Source organism: Vipera ursinii (genome assembly GCF_947247035.1).
Source record: "Vipera ursinii genome assembly, chromosome: 1".
In the NCBI taxonomy this organism is placed as follows: Eukaryota; Metazoa; Chordata; class Lepidosauria; order Squamata; family Viperidae; genus Vipera; species Vipera ursinii.
The window spans coordinates 131,332,432-131,354,213 of NC_139512.1; the positions used below are offsets into that span (position 1 = coordinate 131,332,432).

Here is a 21,782-nt window from a genome sequence, read left to right on the forward strand (position 1 = left end):
GACCTGCCAAACTGCCGACCTTCTGATCGATAAGCTCAGCATCCTAACCCACTGAGCCACCGCGTCCCTAGTAAATCACTAGAGATATGCTAAGTTCCTTCTTGCTTCAAATGCTCTACTATCATCTCAGTGCCAACAAAACCCTCCATCAAAGAACTGAATGACTACAGACCAGTTGCTCTGATATCCATAGTTACAAAAACCTTTGAAAGGTTAGTGCTGGCCCACCTGAAAACCATCACAGATCCGCTGTTAGTCGCCTTGCAATTTGCCTACCAAGCAAATAGATCGGCAGATAATGCTGTTAATATGGCTCTGTACTACATCCTACAACATCTTGAATCTCCAAAGACCTATGCAACGGTCCTTTTTGTAGGCTTCAGCTTGGCATTCAATACAGAGTTCCAGATATTCTTCTCACTAAACTAAATCAGCTAGCTGAGCCTGACTACACCTGTAAGTGGATCATAAGCTTTATAATAGATAGGAAGTAGCAAGTGAAGCTAGCCAAAATTACATCAGATATCTGTACAATTAGCACGGGGGGAGGGGGAGGGGCAGGGCTGTGTGCTCTCTTCACTTCTCTCTATTTACCAATGACTGCATCTCAAAAGATCCCTCTTTTAAAGTACTGGAGTTTGCAGATGACGCAACAGTGATTGGTCTCGTTCAAGACAACAATGAATCTGCATACAGATGGGAGGTTGAACAACTGGCTTTGTGGTGTGGCCAGAATAATCTTGAACTGAACACACTTAAAACTGTAGAAATGATAATAGATTTTAGGAAAATCCTATTATTTTACTATCTCTTACAATACTAGACAACGCAGTATTAACAGTAGAGACCTTTAAGTTTCTAGGTTCTATAATATCTCAAGATTTAAAATGGACACCTAACATTAAAAATGTCATTAAAAAAGCACAACAAAGAATTTTCTTCCTGTGTCAACTCAGAAAGCTCAGACTGCCCACAGACTGCTGATACAGTTCTATAAAGGAATTATTGAATCTGTCAATTGCATCTCTATAACTCTCTGTTTTGGAACTGCAACCAAACAAGACAGACACAGACTTTAACAAATAGTTAGAACTGCAGGGGAAAAAAACAACTGCTACCAGCCTGCCTTCCATTGAGGACCTGTATACTGCACGAGAAAGAAAGAGGGCTGTGAAAATATCTACAGACCCCTCACATCCTGGACATAAACTATTTTAAATTCTTCCCTCAAGATGACAGTATAGGGCATTGCATGCCAAAACAACTAGACACAAGGACATTTTCCCCCATGCCGTCACTATGCTAAACAACTAATTCCTACAACACTGTCAAATTATTTAGTAAAGCTGTATTGTTATTATTCTCATCTTTCCTATTACCTATCCTTATTTTCTTATGATTGTAATTTTGTTGTTTGTATCTTACAATTTATATGGTTTTATTTAGTATCCTAGTATGATTTGTGTTGTTGCTTAGCTAGTATCCTATGACTATCAATAAGTGTTGCATCTTATGATTTATAATGAAGTGTTGTATTTTATGATTTATGATGAATGTATTTTTACATTGTTATGATCCTGATTTATCAATATTACTTGTGTGTACACTGAGAGCTTATGCACCAGAGACAAATTCCTTGTGTGTCCAACTACATTTGGTCAATAAAGAATTCCTATTCTATTATTCTATTCTATTCTATTCTATTCTATTCTATTCTATTCTATTCTATTCTATTCTATTCTATTCTATTCTATTCTATTCTATTCTATTCTATTCATCAGTGCTATAACTCAATCATAGTGCTTCTTTTTTCAATCACAGGTTTCTTTGGATCCCTTTCTACTTCAGCTTTAGGGAGTAATGAAATGCAGATTGGATCCGTTACCTTCCAGTCAATGATAGGAGATATTATAATGGAAAACACAGATGTCATTGTGAATGTGACCAATGAAAACTTCACATCCAAATTAGGTATTCAATTTCAAATGAACATCTTCTGAACATCCTAATAAGCTGAGTGCTCATTCTTGGTGAGACAAAAAGCTGTCTGGATATGCAAAAGTCTGTTTGCATGTGTATGAATGAATGAGAGTGAAAAATGAAGATTCATTGAAATAACAAGAGGAATTTAAACTATTTTTTTTGTAACCAGAGATGTTCGCTGTTTACTTTCATACATATTCCTGTCTCCTTTTTCATATCTTTACAGGTGTCTCCAAAGCAATTTTGGAAGGTGCAGGACCTGAAATTGAAGCAGAATGTGCAAGACTTGGTAAGGTGCAACAAGAAGTCCCATTGGGTTAGGTCAGGGATAGGAACCTTGGCTCTTTTTTGACTCGTGGACTTCAACTCCCAGAATTCCTGAGCCAGCATGGCTGGTTCAGGAATTCTGGGAGTTGAAGTCCACGAGTCATAAAAGAGCCAAGGTTGCCTATCCCTGGGTTAGGTAATAGAGGATTTGGCAGAATTCAATTGCCAAATATAGTTTGCTTGGTATTTCCTAGATTGTTTAATAATAGTTCTGAATACATTTGTCAGTGCTATTCTGCAAGTTAGTTATTGTTGAAAAAAAGATCTATGAATCAGCAGGAGGAAACGTGCTGATGAAAAAGAGATAAATTTTATCTGGATCCAATTAAGAAGCCAGACACAAATCTACACATTTATTTTTCAGTAGTATATGGGTTGCAGCAGGTGGGGTTTAGTTAAAAACTAAATTTGGAAACCTTTTTTTCCCCATTTAGTTCGTTTTAGAGTATTGGGAATTGTAATCCCAACATGAAGCTATGAGCTATGCCTTGCAGGGCCACCCAAGACGGAAAGATCATAGCAGAGAGTTCTGACAAAACGTGATCCATTGGAGAAGGAAATGGCAACCCACTCCAGTATCTTTGCCATGAAAACCAGATGGACAGTACCAAAAGGCAAAACAATATGATGCTGGAAGATGAGCCCCTCAGGTCAGAAGGTGTCCAATATGCTACTGGGGAAGAGCAGAGGGCTAGTACTAGTAGCGCCAGAAAGAATGAAGCGACTGGGCCAAAGCCGAAAGGACGCTCAGCTGTGGATGTGTCTGGTGGTGAAAGGAAAGTCCGATGCTGTAAAGATTTTTTCTCCATAGGAACCTGGAATGTAAGATCCATGAATCAAGGCAAGCTGGATGTGGTCAAACAAGAGGTGACAAGACTGAACATCGACATCTTAGGTATCAGCGAACTAAAATGGACAGGAATGGGTGAATTTATTTCTGATGACCACCAGGTATACTACTGCGGGCAAGAATCCCTCAGAAGAAATGGAGTAGCCTTCATAGTCAATAAAAGAATAGGAAAAGCAATACTGGGATACAATCCTCAAAATGACAGAATGATCTCAGTTCGAATCCAAGGCAAACCATTCATTATCACAGTAGTCCAAGTCTATGCCCCAACCACCAGTGCTGAAGAGGATGAAATTGACCAGTTCTATGAAGCCCTACAGCACCTTATAGAACTAACACCAAAAAATGATGTCCTTATCATCATGGGGGAATGGAATGCTAAAGTAGGAAGCCAAAAGATAACTGGAATAACAGGCAAGTTTAGCCTTGGAGTGCAAAATGAAGCAGGGCACAGGCTGATAGAATTTTGTCAAGAGAATACGGTGGTCATAGCAAACACTCTTCCAACAACCCAAGAGACAGCTCTATATATGGACATCACCAGACGGTCAACACAGAAATCAAATTGACTATGTGTTCTGCAGCCAAAGATGGAGAAGCTCTATACAGTCAGTAAAAACAAGACCAGGAGCTGACTGTGGCTCAGACCATGAGCTTCTCCTTGCAAATTTAGACTTAAACTGAAGAAAGTAGGGGAAAGCACTAGGCCACTCAGGTATGAATTAAATCATATCCCTTTTGAATATACAGTAGAGGTGACAAATAGATTTAAGGAATTAGAACTGATAGACAGAGTGCCTGAAGAACTATGGACAGAGGTTCGCGACATTGTACAACAGGTAGCAACCAAAACCATCCCAAAGAAAAAGAAATGCAAGAAAGCAAAATGGCTGTCTGAGGAAGCTTTGCAAATAGCTGAGGAAAGGAGGGAAGCGAAAGGCAAGGGAGAAGAAGAAAGATACGCCCAATTGAATGCAGAATTCCAGAGAATAGCTAGAAGAGATAAGAATGCCTTCTTAAATGAACAGTGCAAAGAAATAGTAGAAAACAATAGAATAGGGAGGACCAGAGATCTTTTCAAGAAAATTGGAGAGATGAAGGGAACGTTTCATGCAAAAATGGGCATGATAAAGGACCAAAACGGCAGGGACCTAACAGAGGCAGAAGAGATTAAGAAGAGGTGGCAAAATTACACAGAAGAACTATACAAGAATGAGCTTAACGTCCCTGATAATCACAATGAGGTGGTCACTGATCTCGAGCCAGATATCCTAGAATGTGAAGTGAAGTGAGCCTTAGAAAAGCTGAGCAACAACAAAGCTAGTGGAGGTGACAGTATTCCAGCTGAGCTCTTCAAAATCTCAAAAGACAATGCAGTAAAAGTGCTACACTCAATTTGCCAGCAAATTTGGAAAACTCAACAGTGGCCACAGGATTGGAAAAGATCAGTTTACATTCCAATTCCAAAGAAAGGCAGTGCCAAAGAATGTTCAAACTATCACACCATTGCACTCATTTCTCATGCTAGTAAAGTCATGCTTAAAATCCTACAAGCTAGACTTCAGCAGTATGTTGATCGAGAACTACCAGAGGTACAGGCAGGATTTCGAAGAGGAAGTAGAGATCAAATTGCCAACATACGCTGGATCATGGAGAAAGCTAGGGAGTTCCAGAAAAACATCTACTTCTGCTTCATTGACTATGCTAAAACCTTTGATTGTGTGATTGGTTCAAAATTGGGAAAGGTGTCCAGCAAGGCTGTATACTGTCGCCCTGCCTATTTAACTTACCGTATTTTCCGGCGTATAAGACGACTGGGCGTATAAGACGGCCCCCTACATTTCCTGTTAAATTATAGGGTTTCGGCTATACTCGCCGTATAAGACTACCCCTCTTCCAACGCACACCAAATAAAAATTTAAAAACATCAGATTTGATTTTAATATGGTAATTTTAATTCAAATGCTTATGACATGCAGGTACTTAGTAGGAAAACTGTCACTTATAAACATAAGGCTGTTTGTCATCAAACATGTAAACATAAAACAGTGCAAGTGGATTAAACTTAAAATAATAATAATAATAATAATAATAATAATAATAATAATAATAATAATAAGAAGAAGAAGAAGAAGAAGAAGAAGAAGTAGTAGTAGTAGTTGGAAGGGACCTTGGAGGTCATCTAGTCCAACCCCCTGCTAAGGCAGGAAACCCTATACCATTTCAGCCAAATGGCTGTCCAGTCTCTTCTTAAAAACTTCCAGTGTTGGAGCATTCACCACTTCTGGAGGCAGGTTGTTCCACTGGTTAATTGTTCTAACTGTCAGGAAATTTCTCCTTAGTTCTAGGTTGCTTCTCTCCTTGACTAGTTTCCATCCATTGCTTCTTGTCCTGCTTTCAGGTGCTTTGGAGAATAGCTTGGCTCCCTCTTCTTTGTGGCAGCCCCTGAGATATTGGATCACTGCTATCGTGTCACCCCTCACCCTTCTCTTCGTTAAACTACACATACCCAATTCCAGCAACCGTTTCCTATTTTCCTAATTCACTTCTTCACTTTTCCTAATTCACTCTAAAGCTTTCCCTGCGCAGAGCCTTATGTAACACCAGCTGCCTGCAATTAGTGCAGGTTCTCATCCCACCAGGCTCAAGGTTGAGTCAGCCTTCCATCCTTCCGAGGTAGGTAAAATGAGGGCTCAGATTGTTGGGAGCAATAAGCTGACTTTGCAATAATGCTGCTTGTGGGGGGTGGGGTGGTGAAAGCTCTAATAGGCAGGCATATACATAGAATGAAGGTTATTGCTAAGCACATTGATTTGTGCTTTAAATTGTAAGCCGCCCTGAGTCTTCGGAGAAGGGTGGGATATAAATGGGATTTAAAAAAAAAAAGACCAAATGGGAGATCCGCTCCAGGTTTTCCAGCCAGCCCGCCCAGTTCCTGAGTCAAATGTGTCCTTAGAGCTAAGCTGCTGCTCTGCTATGCATTCCCCACCTGCCTTTCAAATTGCTCTTGCATTCCCCACCTGCCTACAGCTGCTATTCAACTTTAGAAGGAAAGAAGCCCAGACCCCAGCCTGTAAAAAATCACAGACTGCAGCTTCTACTCCAATTGGTCCCGCTTTCCCTGCGCAGACTAAATGGAAGATCCGCTCCAGGTTTTCCAGCCAGCCCTGTCCCTAAATTTTCAGCACTAGGCGTATAAGACGACCCCTGACTTTTGAGAAGATTTTAATGGGTTAAAAAGTAGTCTTATACGCCGGAATCTATGGTATATGCAGAGCACATCATGAGAAAGGCAGGGCTAGATGAATCAAAAGTTGGAATTAAGATTGCCGGAAGAAATATCAACAACCTAAGATATGCAGATGATACCACTCTAATGGCAGAAAGTGAAGAAGAACTAAAGAGCCTCTTGTTGCGGGTGAAGAAGGAGAGTGCAAAAGTTGGGTTGACACTTAACATTAAGAAAACCAAGATCATGGCATCCGGCCCTCTCAATTCCTGGCAAATAGATGGGGAAGAAATGGAGGTAGTGACAGATTTTATTTTCCTGGGCTCCAAGATCACTGCAGATGGGGACTGTAGCCAAGAAATTAAAAGACGCTCCTGGGGAGGAAAGCCATGGCAAATCTAGACAGCACACTAAAAAGCAGAGACATCACCCTGTCAACAAAAGTGCGTATAGTCAAGGCTATGGTCTTCCCAGTTGCAATGTATGGCAGTGAAAGTTGGACCATAAGAAAGGCTGAGCGCCAAAGAATTGAGGCCTTTGAACTATGGTGCTGGAGAAGACTCCTGCGAGTCCCTTGGACTGCAAGGCGATCAAACCGGTCAGTCCTAGAGGAGATCAACCCTGACTGCTCTTTAGAAGGCCAGATCCTGAAGCTAAAACTCAAATACTTTGGCCACCTAATGAGAAGGAAGGACTCACTGGAGAAGAGCCTAATGCTGGGAAAGATTGAGGGCAATAGAAGAAGGGGACGACAGAGAATGAGGTGGCTGGATGGAGTCACTGAAGCAGTAGGCGTGAGCTTAAATGGACTTCAGAAGATGGTAGAGGACAGGAAGGCCTGGAGGAACATTGTCCATAGGGTCGTGATGGGTCGGACACGACCTCGCAGCTAACAACAATAACAACTCTCCCTCAGGCTTGTCCCACAGAAGCCTCTCATATCTTATCCCCTTCTCTCCCTCAGGCTTGCCCCATAGAAGCCTCTCCTATCTTATCCCCTTCTCTCCCTCAGGCTTAACCCACAGAAGCCTCTCCTATCCTATCCCCTTCTCTCCCTCAGGCTTGACCCACTGGCATTTCTCCTTTCCTTCCAATGACCTCTCCCCCCTCACTCCTCCTTCCCCCCCAAAGCCCCTCCCTCATGCATTCACTCACTGCCCAGCTGGCTTTTTTATGCAGTGCTCATCAGCTGGAGCTGCGTGGGCTGATTTTGGGGTCTGCCAAGCCCCAACAGCCCTGCAGCTCCAATTGACACTTCTGCTGAAGACTGTATGTGGCTGCTGGCCACCCCCGAGGTCGCTGGAAGCCCCAATCAGCTGGAGCCATGCACACTGGTCCCAGGGCCTCAGCAGAGCCCCAGCAACACTGCAGCTTTAGCTGACTCTTCCCCCAGGCCACTTTGGTGCTGCCCCCGCTTCAGCTCACCCCCTCTCTACATACTCAATCACCTCCTCCTACTAGTCTGCTTGCAGGCCAGATCTAAACACATCATGGTCCGGATCTGGCCCATGGGCCTTGAGTTTGACATGTCTGATCTAACTGATGAGAGAGATGCAGATTTAAGCAATGTTGTTACACCTGTCACTTCTCCTTAGTTAGCCTGAGGTGCACCACATTTGGAGGTTATCTGGTCACCAAAGTCTGGTGATCAAAATATTGGACATAGGTAAAGTTTAAAAGGATCATGTGGTTCCTTGGAATTAGATGACAAGGAAGAGAAGATTTTGGTGTCAGAATAAGTATCCTGATAGCACCATCTCCAGCTTCTGAGGGTAACTTCCCAGCAGACTACCAGAATATTTATGAAGATAGAGGTTTTGGACACAATCAGAAGCTGCTTATCTAGCTGCACTTCCGATCTATTACAGTCTTTGACCATAAATGAGAAAAAGAGAGGAAAACATAGACCTTTTCCTTATTTTCTTTGCATGTGTCAAAAAAGGTTGTATTTCTACAATTTGACTTCAAAAAGAATACTCAATGTTTCCGGTAATGTGCTAAAAATGTCTTTGCAGTAGGCAACAAAGGGCGAGCAGTTGTCAAATTTTATAATTGGTGCTCTCCATTAAGAAATGAATGTATAGATACCTCTACCTCCAATGAGGTAGTAGACTATATGCCAAGGATAGTTCATGGAGAAGTTATCATTTTCATTTCATTTTCATTTTTCCAGCCTCTCAGCCTCACAATGGATTTATAACTACACGAAATGGCAAACTATCCTGTAAAAAAATTATCCACCTGGCTCCTTGCTCCAGCATCAACACTCAGGTCTCCAAAGTTCTTCAGGAATGTGAAGCAAAACAATATGCCTCTGTAGCCTTCCCTGTAATTGGAACAGGTTTGTATTCCCCCTGCCCCCACTCTCAGATAATCATTTGTGCTTTTCCAGAATAAAGTTTTCATTAAGGAGGAGCCTATGCCCTAAATCCTAGTGATAGTCTCCTAAATTAGCTCATGGGTAGAAAATGTGAACTGTTGCAGTGGATTTGCCATGTATGGACAAGTTCCAATGTTCTGCTAAGTTTGAACATGACAAAGGAGATGAAATTCCCCTATATTCCATCCTCAAAATGAAGTAGGATCAGTCTCTGACCTTCTGTTTTGTTGCAGTTGATTTCTTAATTTCTCCTTCATGACTTCCATTCATTTGGAGACTGCAGCCCCCTTGGTGTGTTTAGGACTTCGACCAGAGGCTCTTACGGAATAACAGAGCTATAGGCTATATTTAGAAGTTGAAATAACGTCCTAGAACAGGGGTGTCAAACTCACCACGTCATGTGATGTATCACGATGTATTGTGACTATTTTTCCATTGCCAGCAATGGGGTGGACGTGGCTTCCGTATGATGCAACCGGCCCAGAGGCCGGCAGTTTGACACCCCTGTCCTACAAAAATGCAGTGGCAAATTCTTCATGTATTGCTCTTAAGAAAACTTCATGAAGGTGTCCATGAAATCCTTGGGAGTTCAAGCTTGGCTTGGATGAGATTTAACTTGCCTTTGTTGTTCTCTTCATATCTTAGATCTAAAGTTCATAACCATGATCTATTACTCCTTTTCTTGTGATCTTTTGAACCTATACCCAGCACATCATAGGCAAACAGAAGGAATAGAGGAGAAAATGATGATGTATATATCATGATACAAAGGGATGGTTTGCATTAGATATGTCATAGATTCATGAAGTGTATTGTCAACATTTCACCTCATTACATATTGTTATGGATCATGCTGCATAACACAGCCTTATCTGAGAAGTTTCAATTGTTGAAAATCAGGTTCATTCTTTACGTGGACAGCACAATAATTCAGCTGCACAAATTCTATACTGTAATTCACTTAACACATTTAATAAACAATAGGGGGCTAAAGCTAGCATGGTAACCCAAACAGAGGAGTAAGTCCACAGAAAAAAAAAGTCCCACAGATTTTGCCTGCAGTTTGCAGACCAGAGGTGCCTGCTGAATCTGGAAATTCTATCAGAATAACAAAAATTCTGTTCTCCACCTCTTGCATATATACATATACATATATGTTTGTGTGTGTGCGTGTGCGCGTTTGTGCAGTATCAGTGCACATATAAAAGGGGTGGATTGGGGGTTGCAATCCAGATTTCAACATTATCCCCAAGTAGACATCCAATGCCTCCGCTTATTTTAAATCCAAACACTCATGATGTTGCAATGTATCAAGGCCCTTGGGCTCTCATCCTGAAAACAATTAACATCTGGCCTCTGCAGATATAAGGAGGGAGGATTTTTTTGAGGGTACTGACAGTGACTGACCATTATAAACTCTTCCATGGGCAAAGTGTGAAAATAGCTAGTTCTTTAGACGAGCATCCCTCATCAGGAAATGGTGACTGAAGAATTCTGGAAGTTGAAGTCCACAAGTCTTATGCCAAGTTTGGGGACCCCTGCTCTAAAGGTTAAGCTTGACGCCAGTGATGAAAGAAAGGCAAGAAGTAAATTAAATTCATGGTACATACCCATTCTATAAGAGAAGTAGGCAACATTCTTTTTTTAAAATAATCTTTATTAATTATTTACAGTAAAATTGACAACAGAATAATACATAGGGAAAGAGACAAGGGGTTTAAAGACACCAACCATATAATCACATAGTACGAATCGTGAAAAGCAAATAAAACAGACCGAGAGTTATATCTACTCTTCTATTAACAAAAAATATATCATCCCAGCTAAACTTTCCAATACATAGAATATCCTTACCATTAGAAAAAGAAAAAAAAAGAAAAAAAAACTACCATTGGTCATATCAACCTTCTAGGCCTAATAAATTACACAAATCAATTGAGTGGGCGATCTCATCACTCGTCTCCTAAATTGAGCCTTCTTTTAAGCCATACAAAACATTTGTTCCAACTTATATAGTGATTCACGTTTATCTTTTAAAATGTATGTTAACCTGTCCATCTTGGCACAACAGAGAATCTTGTTTATTATCAAATGATCAGGGGGTATATCTGGGTCCTTCCACAATTGGGCAAAGGCCATCCTCGCCGCTGTTGAGACATGAACAAATATATACCAATCTCTTTTGTCAATATTGTCTGGTCTTATACCCAATAAATAGAGGTCTGGCTGCATAGGGTAATGCTATATAACAAATGTTAGCAACTCACAAGTAAAGTACCAGTGGCCTTCCAGATATAAGAATCTTGGATGTGCTTGAATCATAGCTTGAATGACAAGCAGTTAGGGATGATGAGAATTGTAGTCCGATATCTGAAAAGGCATGGCTGGTCCATCCTTGCTTTGAGTCCTTCATTGTAATAAGTACTAACAATAAGTATATTTTGTTGGGTTTTCTGTGTTGTATCTGATACAGGTCAAGGAAGAAAGAGTCCTGATGAAGCAGCTGACAATATCATCAGTGCAGTTGCTGACTTTGCAGGAAAACAGTTGCCTCGATACTTGAAACTTGTTAAAGTTGTTGTTTTTCAACCACAGATGCAAAAATCCTTTTCCACCATTTTGAAAAATAAAGAAGGTCGGGCATTGCCCACTTCGGAATCTAGGTTTTCTAAGTTTAAAGGCAAGTCTAAAGTAGCGAGTTCATTTATGTAAATGTTCTTTTCCATTTTTTCCCCCCTCTGAGTGTGCACTTACAGTATTTCCCTTTTGCTTATAGCGTTTCTAACTGGTCGGAAGTCACCTGCTAAAAAGAAAAGTTTTGTAGTGTTGGAGAAGAAGATTGAGACCTCAACTTTTGAGCTATGTGGTGAAAACAAGAAAAACGTGGAAGAGGCTGAAGCCTGGCTAAGGAAATTGATTTTCAAGGAACAGACAGAAAATCACATTGCTGATGAGTTGATAGTTACGTTTGCTGATGCCGAAATCAAGAGACTGAATGATCTCCAGAAAAGATTGAATATTGCCATTCATCTGAACAAGACGGAGTCTCCTCCTTTTATTTTGGTATCTGGTATCCCCCGGGATGTCCTCACTGCTTTCACAGAAATTCAGAACCTATTAAAAACACTTAAAGCTGACCAGGAAAAGAAATCCAAGGCAGAACTTGTTAAAGTTTTGGTTGAGTGGCAGTATTGTGCAGACGGAAATGTCTTTCTACCTTTTGATACCTTAAGTAACCTTGATTTAGAAGATGCTAAAATCAGCACAAAGGAACAAATTGAGGTCCAAATTCAGGGACAGAAATACACAGCTAACCTGAAAAAGATGTGTGTTGTAGATAGCCAAGGAAAACGTATGAAAATTAAACGTATTGGAATGGATGAAGGTAATGAACATCTTAAATAACCGAGGTTCGATTAGTGGCTAGATTACTGCTTTGGTCACCTGTCAAAAATCTCCCCATGCTTTAAAAAGGGTGCAACGGGGGTAGGGCAAGGGTAGAAGCCATGAATGTGGGTGTATCACATAGAATTTGTTTTAAATTAAAAGTGAACAGACCATTTGTATGATTGGCATTAAAACATGACTGTCAGTTCCATACTGGATGTGCAAGGCTTGTTCATGTGTATAGCAGGTGTTCCATGTGTTCATTTTCCAGCCAGAAGTTTAGGCTTATCAGTATATAGGTTGATGCAATGCTTGTGACTTCCACTGTGTCTGGAGACATCTTTCTTGGCCCATATCAGGCTTCCTTCTCCATCTGAATTTGAAGGTTTTTAACTTTTTTCTTAAGAATCAATACAAAGGTGATATATCTCCCAGACTCTAGAATCATCTTTATTTGTGAGAATGTATTTGGATTTCATTGTAAGCACTTTAGCATATTTGTAGTATATAAAAATGGTGACAGGAAGCAGTGGCTGAGAGCATCTCTATCAGAGTAGAGGGCTGTTGAGTATGTCTTTTGAAATTGAACATGTCCACTACGATAGCCAGTTTCTGAAAAAAATCTGCAGTGTTTGCAAAAATCTACATTATCTTAATTGAGTCAGCCTTGAGTTTTACAGAATCGAACTCGTGGAGTGAACAGTGATTTAGCCTGCAGTACTGAATTCTAACCTCTGAGCCACCATGGCTCAAGGGGCACACCTAAAAATCAAGCTAGGGTGGGGGTGGAGCTTTCCCATGCACCTCGCACCCCACTTACCATTGCAGCCTGCCTGCCTCTCCTCTCGGCCCACTTCTTCTGCGTCATCCCCTGGTGTGCATTTCACAGTCAGAGGCTTTTCCAGATTCCATAGTTTGTTTCTCAGCTGCAGAGGCCTTCCGGAAAGGCCTCTGATTGTAAAATGCAGACCGGGGGACGACACAGAAGAAGTGGGCCAGCTGGGTGGGGCTGTCGGTGCTGCAGGTGAGTGGAAAAGACACACCCTTCCCTGAAAATAAGACCAGGTGCCTCTTTTGGAGGCAAAAAAAGAGACCAGGTCTCATTTTGGGGGAAATGTGGTTTGTGAGTGCTGATGGGAAAGCTGTGATGATGAAATAAAATTATCCTGTGCAGGGTTGCCAAACCACGGTGAGGATTTTAGTAATAAATGTAATGTTTAGCACAAGGGGAGATAATTGCAAATTCCATTGATTTCAAACTTATGCATAGTGCTATTTTAACAAAATGTTTATTTTGTATTAGAACATCTTCCTGAACAGTGGGAAGATATGGAAGGAAATCAGGTCAAACTGGTTCCACTACAAACCACATCAAGAGAATATAAGGACATTGAAAAAATATTCCGGATTGGCTGCCCTACATTCACAATTGAAAAGGTAACATTTGATATGAGCTTAAGGAAGCAAATAAACCCAACACACTTTCCTTTTCCTATTTTCCCCACAACCACCACCCTGTGAGGTGATGAAAGTGAAGGTTCATTCTCCAAGCTTGCAGGTTGATTTGTGAACGTTTCATTACCAGGCTAGGTAACATCTTCAGTAGCGTTTAGGGGATATCTGTGTCAGTACTTTTCTGTTTCATGGTTCCAATAGATGAAACCAATGAAAAGAACTTCAAGGCAAGGATTTCTTCCTTAAAGAACACTTTATTCAGGAAACAAAGTATCGGCACTTACATAGTTGAACCCAAGACAAAAGTTCCCTCCCTGATACAAAGTAACAAGTTGCAATTCCCACCCCAGAAAGGCTGTCACAAATCACATTTACCAATTAATCTAAAATCCTCCCCACTTTGTTGTTGTTAGTTGCGAAGTCGTGTCCGACCCATCGCGACCCTATGGACAATGTTCCTCCAGGCCTTCCTGTCCTCTACCATCTTCTGGAGTCCATTTAAGCTCACGCCTGTTGTGACTCAGGGCCAGCCTGTGGGTCTGACAGCCGGCTCCGATGTATCGGATGACTCAGATGAGGGGGAGGAGGGAAACGAACCGGCTGATGATGGTTTGGAGGCTTTGCAGAGCCCTCAGCCGGGGACCTCTTCTCAGCTGCGTGAGCCCGAGAGTGCGGAGGAAGATGACCCACAGCTGGCCCTGTTCAAGGACGCCCGACGCAGGAGGCAGTCGAGCAGGAACAAACAAAGAAAGGCTGTGGGACTCCTCGGGAGGAGGCACAGGGAGACCACGCCCTGAGCTCTCTATAAAAGGAGTGTTTGGGGAGGGGCTGGTTGCTGAAAGCAACTTTTCCGCTTGAGAAGACAAGCTCTAGTGTTTTTGTTAACTGCGTAATTAAATCTTGGCAGATGCCTTTTAGCCTTGGACGCTCTCCAGTCTCTTCTTTCTGAATAGGGGTTTGCCTTACTACAAGGCCAGAAGAGGGCTGGTTCAGAACAGTTTGCTTTCAGCCACCCACCCCTTATTACTACGATGGAGCAGCTTCTTGCCGAGAATGCCCAGCTCACCCAGCAACTCACTTTGCTGGCAGCTCAGGTGGCTCAACTGCAAGCTCAGGTACATGCTGCACCCCCACCCAGGAGGAAATGTCAGATAGCTATGCCGGATAAATTTGCTGGTAATCCAGAACTGTTTCCTGCCTTCCTGGGACAATGCCAGCTTTTTATCAGCGTGAGAGCAGCTGATTTCCCCACTGACCGAGATAAGGTGGGATTCGTGTTGAGCCTTCTGTCGGGAGATGCAGCTCGTTGGGGCACGCCTCTGTTGGCACAGCCTAGCCCTTTGTTGGATAACTTTGGGGGGTTTTGTGACCATATGCGCCTCATGTACGAGGACCCGATTAAGGCGCAGACTGCCACCCGATGCCTGAAAGCTTTGAGGCAGGGTCAGCGCCCTCTACAGGCCTATATCAGCGATTTCTGGCTGCTTAGCCAGGATTCCGCCTGGAATGAGGCTGCGCTCGTGGATGCCTTTCAGGATGGCTTGTCAGAGGAGATGTTGGATGAGCTGGCCCGCGTGGACATTCCCTCAGATCTGAATGGGCTGATCCATCTTTGTCTGTGGATCGATGCCCGGCTGCAGCAGCGAAAGAGTCGCCGTGCCACCCCACAGACCCCTGCCGCCCCTGTTGTGCGTGAGCCCCCAGCCCAGAGGGAGGAGCCAATGGAGCTGGGTGCCGCCAGGTCCCGTCTATCGGTGACGGAAATGGACAGACGACGATCGGAGGGGTTGTGTTTTTACTGTGGGGACCCTGGACATTTGGCTGCTTCTTGTCCAAAGAAGCGTCAGCGGGCATCAGTGACCAAGCCGGCCCCGAGAAAGTCCCCTGCTTTGCTGTCGGGAAACGGCCCGAGCCCGATCTAGACGGTGTGATAGATCGGACGACCCACCACGACCACGCCGAGCGACGCCATTCCGATGGTGCCTGTGAACCTCCACGGCATTTGATTTTGGAGGCACGACTGATCCTTCCTGGCAAGCCAGAGGGGATTCCGGTCCATGCCTTAATTGACTCTGGGGCTACCACTAACTTTATGGACTCGGCCTTTGTGGCCAAATGGGCTGTTCCTCAGTGTCCGGTGGATCCGCCCATGCTAGTGGAGACTATTGATGGTCGAGTGCTCCTGTCCGGGCCTATTACGGCCGCCACGCAACCAGTGAGTATGGCTATCAGTTCCCATGTGGAGGCCATTCAGTTCTACATTACTTCGGATCTGCACTTCCCCGTGGTCCTGGGACTGGCGTGGCTCCGGGTGCATGATCCACAGATCTATTGGTCTCAGAACTTGGTCACCTTCCCAAGTTTGCAGTGCGTGGACCACACCCGTCATATCTGTGCCGGCCAGGTGGAGGGCTCCTCAGGAGTTTCTTTGCCTCCTGAACTGTCCGACTTTGCTGATGTGTTCAGCGAGTCAGAGGCGGACCAATTACCCCCGCACAGGCCCTATGACTGTTCCATTGATCTAGTTCCTGATGCGCCTCTCCCAGTGGGGCGTTTGTATTCCATGTCGGAGCCCGAGTTGGCTGCATTGCGGGACTTTCTGACAAAGAATTTGGCTCGTGGTTTCATCCGGCCCTCGTCCTCGCCAGTGTCTGCGCCCGTGCTCTTCGTCAAAAAGAAGTCGGGCGAGTTACGGCTCTGCTGTGATTACCGGAAACTCAACGCCATCACGGTGCGTAACCGCTACCTGCTGCCCCTCATCCCCGAGCTCTTGGACCGACTCCGGGAGGCTAAGATCTTCACGAAACTGGACCTGCGTGGAGCTTACAACCTCGTCAGGGTTCGGCCGGGTGATGAGTGGAAGACGGCGTTTGGTACTCGCTATGGACATTTCGAGTACACGGTGATGCCGTTTGGCCTGACCAACGCCCCCGCTGTGTTTCAGCATTTTATGAACGACATCTTTCGAGATCTGTTGGACCAGTTTGTCGTGATTTACCAGGACGACATCCTGATTTACTCCCCGTCGCGTGAAGAGCATCATCAGCATCTCCGTCAGGTCCTGCAGCGCCTCCGGAAACATCGGCTGTTTGCCAAGTTGGAGAAGTGCCAGTTTTACCAGGAGACCATCGATTTCTTGGGTCACCGCATTTCTCCTGAGGGCATCGCCATGGAACCGAGTAAAGTTGAGTCGTTGCAGAGTTGGCAACCCCCACGTCGCGTGAAGGATGTTCAGCGACTTCTTGGATTTGCCAACTACTATCGAACATTCATTCCTGGCTTTGCTGCCTTGACAGCCCCCCTTACCCGGCTCCTGCAGAAGAAGACTCGGTTCCAGTGGAACGCCCCCGAACAACAGGCGTTCCAAGCTTTGAAGGACACCTTCATGAAGGAGCCCATCTTGAAGCATCCTGACCCGCAACGGCCGTTTGTCGTGGAGGCGGACGCCTCCGACATTGCCATTGGGGCCGTGTTACTCCAGGCAGCGACGCCCAACGGTACCCTTTTCCCTTGCGCGTATCACTCTCGGAAATTGAACCCCTCGGAGCGCAACTATACCATCTGGGAGAAGGAGCTGCTGGCCATCAAGGCGGCGTTCGAGGCTTGGAGGCATCATCTGGAGGGGGCACGGCATCAAATCGAGGTCCGGACGGACCACAAGAATCTGGAAAGCCTGCAGACCGCTCGGAATTTGAACCAACGCCAGATCCGGTGGTCCCTCTTCTTTGCGAGGTTTGACTTCCGGGTGCGGTACATACCAAGCGGGCACAACCAGAGAGCGGATGCTCTGTCCAGGAAGCCCGAGTACACCCGAGTGGAAGACAAGCTTCCGCCCAGGACAGTGATCCCCGTCGAGTCTTTTGCTGCGGTGCGGGAGCCGGTGGATATACGGGCTCGGATCCGGGAGGCGCAGCAGCAGGAGGCGTGGGTGGCTCAGCGGAAGGAAGAGGTGGGGCCAGATTCGCCTTGGTCGGTCACGGATGGACTCCTGTATTATCGTGACCGGCTCTATGTTCCAGGAGGGCCACTCAGGGGACTCGTCCTCAGCCAATGTCATGATAACCCGGCTGCGGGGCATTTTGGCCTGTTCAAGACTCTGAACCTGGTCTCCCGTACCTTCTGGTGGCCCCGAGTCCGACACGATGTCCAGTGTTATGTCACCTGCGTCCCATGCAGGCAGGCCAAGTCAGCGACAGGGGCCCCGCCTGGTTTACTGCAGCCTTTGCCAACGCCCAAGAGACCCTGGGGGGCTGTGTCCATGGACTTTCTGACGGATCTACCCCCACCCTCCGGCTTCATGACAGTGTTTGTGGTGGTGGACATGTTGACCAAGATGGCGCACTTCATCCCCTGTCGCGGCTTACCGTCAGCTCGCGCCACTAGTCGCATGTTCATCCAACAGGTGTTCCGGCTGCATGGCCTTCCCGATAGGGTCGTCTCCGATAGGGGGGCCCAGTTTACAGCCCGCTTCTGGCAGGAGTTGATGCGGGCGTTGGACATTAAGGTTTGCCTCTCGTCCGCGCATCATCCTCAGACCGATGGGGGTACCGAGAAGGTCATCGGCATCTTAGAGCAGTATCTGCGCTGCTATGTTAACCTGCAGCAGGACAATTGGGTGGACTATTTGGCCATAGCCGAGTTTGCCTTTAACAACTCGCAGCACACCTCCACGCAGATGACACCGTTCTTGGCCAACGTGGGTTATCACCCCAGGTTTTTCCCCCTTTCTCCCGTGGACTCACCGGAGCCGGCAGCGAACGAATTCATGGCGGAATTACAGGCGATCCATCGGTTGGTGCGACGGCAGCTGGAGAAGGCCAAGGCCGACTACAAGAGGTTCGCCGATCGGTCGAGAAGGGATACGCCTCCATTATCGGTGGGGGATCGGGTCTGGCTGTCCACCAGAAACCTACCATCCACTCGGCCGGCGAGGAAGCTGGACCACCGTTACCTTGGACCGTTCCCAGTCGAGGCCGTCATCAACCCGGTCGCCTATCGTTTAACTCTGCCACGTTCCCTGCGCGTGCACCCCGTCTTCCATCGGTCCTTGTTGGTCCCCGAACAACCGGCTTGTCCACTTCGCCAAGCGGAACCTCCCCCATCAGGACCTCGTGATGGCGACAGCACCCCCGAGTACGAGGTCGCCAGCATCAGGGATTCCCGCTGGCTGAAAGGTCGCTTCCAGTACCTGATCGAGTGGAAAGGGTACGGGCCGGAGGACTTCACATGGGAAGACGCGACCGCCGTTCATGCCCCTGCGTTGGTGACTGCTTTTCACGAACAGTTCCCATCCCGACCGCATCCGGATCGGCAGGCGGGATAGTGTTGTGACTCAGGGCCAGCCTGTGGGTCCGACAGCCGGCTCCGATGTATCGGATGACTCAGATGAGGGGGAGGAGGGAAACTAACTGGCTGATGATGGTTTGGAGGCTTTGCAGAGCCCTCAGCCGGGGACCTCTTCTCAGCTGCGTGAGCCCGAGAGTGCGGAGGAAGATGACCCACAGCTGGCCCTGTTCAAGGACGCCCGACGCAGGAGGCAGTCGAGCAGGAACAAACAAAGAAAGGCTGTGGGACTCCTCGGGAGGAGGCACAGGGAGACCACGCCCTGAGCTCTCTATAAAAGGAGTGTTTGGGGAGGGGCTGGTTGCTGAAAGCAACTTTTCCGCTTGAGAAGACAAGCTCTAGTGTTTTTGTTAACTGCGTAATTAAATCTTGGCAGATGCCTTTTAGCCTTGGACGCTCTCCAGTCTCTTCTTTCTGAATAGGGGTTTGCCTTACTACAAGGCCAGAAGAGGGCTGGTTCAGAACAACGCCTACTGCTTCAGTGACTCCATCCAGCCACCTCATTCTCTGTCGTCCCCTTCTTCTATTGCCCTCAATCTTTCCCAGCATTAGGCTCTTCTCCAGTGAGTCCTTCCTTCTCATCAGGTGGCCAAAGTATTTGAGTTTTAGCTTCAGGATCTGGCCTTCTAAAGAGCAGTCAGGGTTGATCTCCTCTAGGACTGACCGGTTTCATCGCCTTGCAGTCCAAGGGACTCGCAGGAGTCTTCTCCAGCACCATAGTTCAAAGGCTTCAATTCTTTGGCGCTCAGCCTTTCTTATGGTCCAGCTTTCACTGCCATACATTGCAACTGGGAAGATCATAGCCTTGACTATACGCACTTTTGTTGACAGGGTGATGTCTCTGCTTTTTAGTGTGCTGTCTAGATTTGCCATGGCTTTCCTCCCCAGGAGCAAGCGTCTTTTAATTTCTTGGCTACAGTCCCCATTTGCAGTGATCTTGGAGCCCAGGAAAATAAAATCTGTCACTACCTCCATTTCTTCCCCATCTATTTGCCAGGAATTGAGAGGGCCAGATGCCATGATCTTGGTTTTCTTAATGTTTAGTTTCAACCCAAGTTTTGCACTCTCCTTCTTCACTCGCAACAAGAGGCTCTTTAGTTCCTCTTCACTTTCTGCCATTAGAGTGGTATCATCTGCATATCTTAGGTTGTTGATGTTTCTTCCGGCAATCTTAATTCCAACTTTTGATTCATCTAGCCCTGCCTTTCTCATGATGTGCTCTGCATATAAGTTAAATAGGCAAGGCGACAGTATACAGCCTTGCCGGACTCCTTTCCCAATTTTGAACCAATCAGTGGTTCCGTGTCCTGTTCTCACTGTTGCTTCTTGGCCTGCATATAGGTTTCTCAAGAGACAAATAAGATGGTCTGGTATGCCCATCTCTTTAAGGACTTACCACAGTTTGTTATGATCCACACAATCAAAGGCTTTAGCATAGTCAATGAAGCAGAAGTAGATGTTTTTCTCGAACTCTCTAGCTTTCTCCATGATCCAGCGTATGTTAGCAATTTGATCTCTAGTTCCTCTGCCTCTTCGAAATCCTGCCTGTACTTCTGGTAGTTCTCGATCCACATACTGCTGGAGTCTAGTTTGTAGAATTTTAAGCATAACTTTACTAGCATGAGAAATGAGTGCAATGGTGCGATAGTTTGAACATTCTTTGGCACTGCCTTTCTTTGGAATTGGAATGTAAACTGATCTTTTCCAATCCTGTGGCCACTGTTGAGTTTTCCAAATTTGCTGGCAAATTGAGTGTAGCACTTTTACTGCATCATCTTTTAAGATTTTGAATAGCTCAGCTGGAATACTGTCACCTCCACTAGCTTTGTTGTTGCTCAGCTTTTCTAAGGCCCACTTCACTTCACATTCTAGGATGTCTGGCTGGAGGTCAGTGACCAACTCATTGTGATTATCAGGGACATTAAGCTCATTCTTGTATAGTTCTTCTGTGTAATTTTGCCACCTCTTCTTAATCTCTTCTGCCTCTGTTAGGTCCCTGCCATTTTGGTCCTTTATCATGCCCATTTTTGCATGAAACGTTCCCTTCATCTCTCCAATTTTCTTGAAAAGATCTCTGGTCCTCCCTATTCTATTGTTTTCTACTATTTCTTTGCATTGTTCATTTAAGAAGGCATTCTTATCTCTTCTAGCTATTCTTTGGAATTCTGCATTTAATTGGGCATATCTTTCTTCTTCTCCCTTGCCTTTCGCTTCCCTCCTTTCCTCAGCTATTTGCAAAGCTTCCTCAGACAGCCATTTTGCTTTCTTGCATTTCTTTTTCTTTGGGATGGTTTTGGTTGCTACCTGTTGTACAATGTTGCGAACCTCTGTCCATAGTTCTTCAGGCACTCTGTCTATCAGATATAATTCCTTAAATCTATTTGTCACCTCTACTGTATATTGAACAGGGATATGATTTAATTCATACCTGACTGGCCTAGCGCTTTTCCCTACTTTCTTTAATTTAAGCCTAAACTTTGCAAGGAGAAGCTCATGGTCTGAGCCACAGTCAGCTCCTGGTCTTGTTTTTACTGACTGTATAGAGCTTCTCCATCTTTGGCTGCAGAGCATATAGTCAATCTGATTTCTGTGTTGACCGTCTGGTGATGTCCATGTGTAAAGCCGTCTCTTGGGTTGTTGGAAAAGAGTGTTTGCTATGACCATCGTATTCTCTTGACAAAATTCTATCAGCCTGTGCCCTGCTTCATTTTGTACTCCAAGGCCAAACTTGCCTGTTATTCCAGTTATCTTTTGGCTTCCTACTTTAGCATTCCAATCTCCCATGATGATAAGGACATCATTTTTGGGTGTTAGTTCTATAAGGTGCT

The 21,782-nt window shown here is 45.2% G+C and overlaps 1 protein-coding gene across 1 annotated transcript in view; it reads left to right on the plus strand.

The window, feature by feature from the left end:
- Positions 1-21,782, plus strand: part of LOC310648728 (protein mono-ADP-ribosyltransferase PARP14-like) — a 44,553-nt gene that overhangs the window by 17,487 nt on the left and 5,284 nt on the right. The window contains exons 10-15 of the mRNA XM_083376747.1: positions 1,822-1,971; positions 2,210-2,272; positions 8,563-8,730; positions 11,243-11,449; positions 11,546-12,154; positions 13,460-13,593. Coding sequence (XP_083232873.1) covers positions 1,822-1,971; positions 2,210-2,272; positions 8,563-8,730; positions 11,243-11,449; positions 11,546-12,154; positions 13,460-13,593 — 1,331 coding nt within the window. The remainder of the gene's footprint in view (positions 1-1,821; positions 1,972-2,209; positions 2,273-8,562; positions 8,731-11,242; positions 11,450-11,545; positions 12,155-13,459; positions 13,594-21,782) is intronic.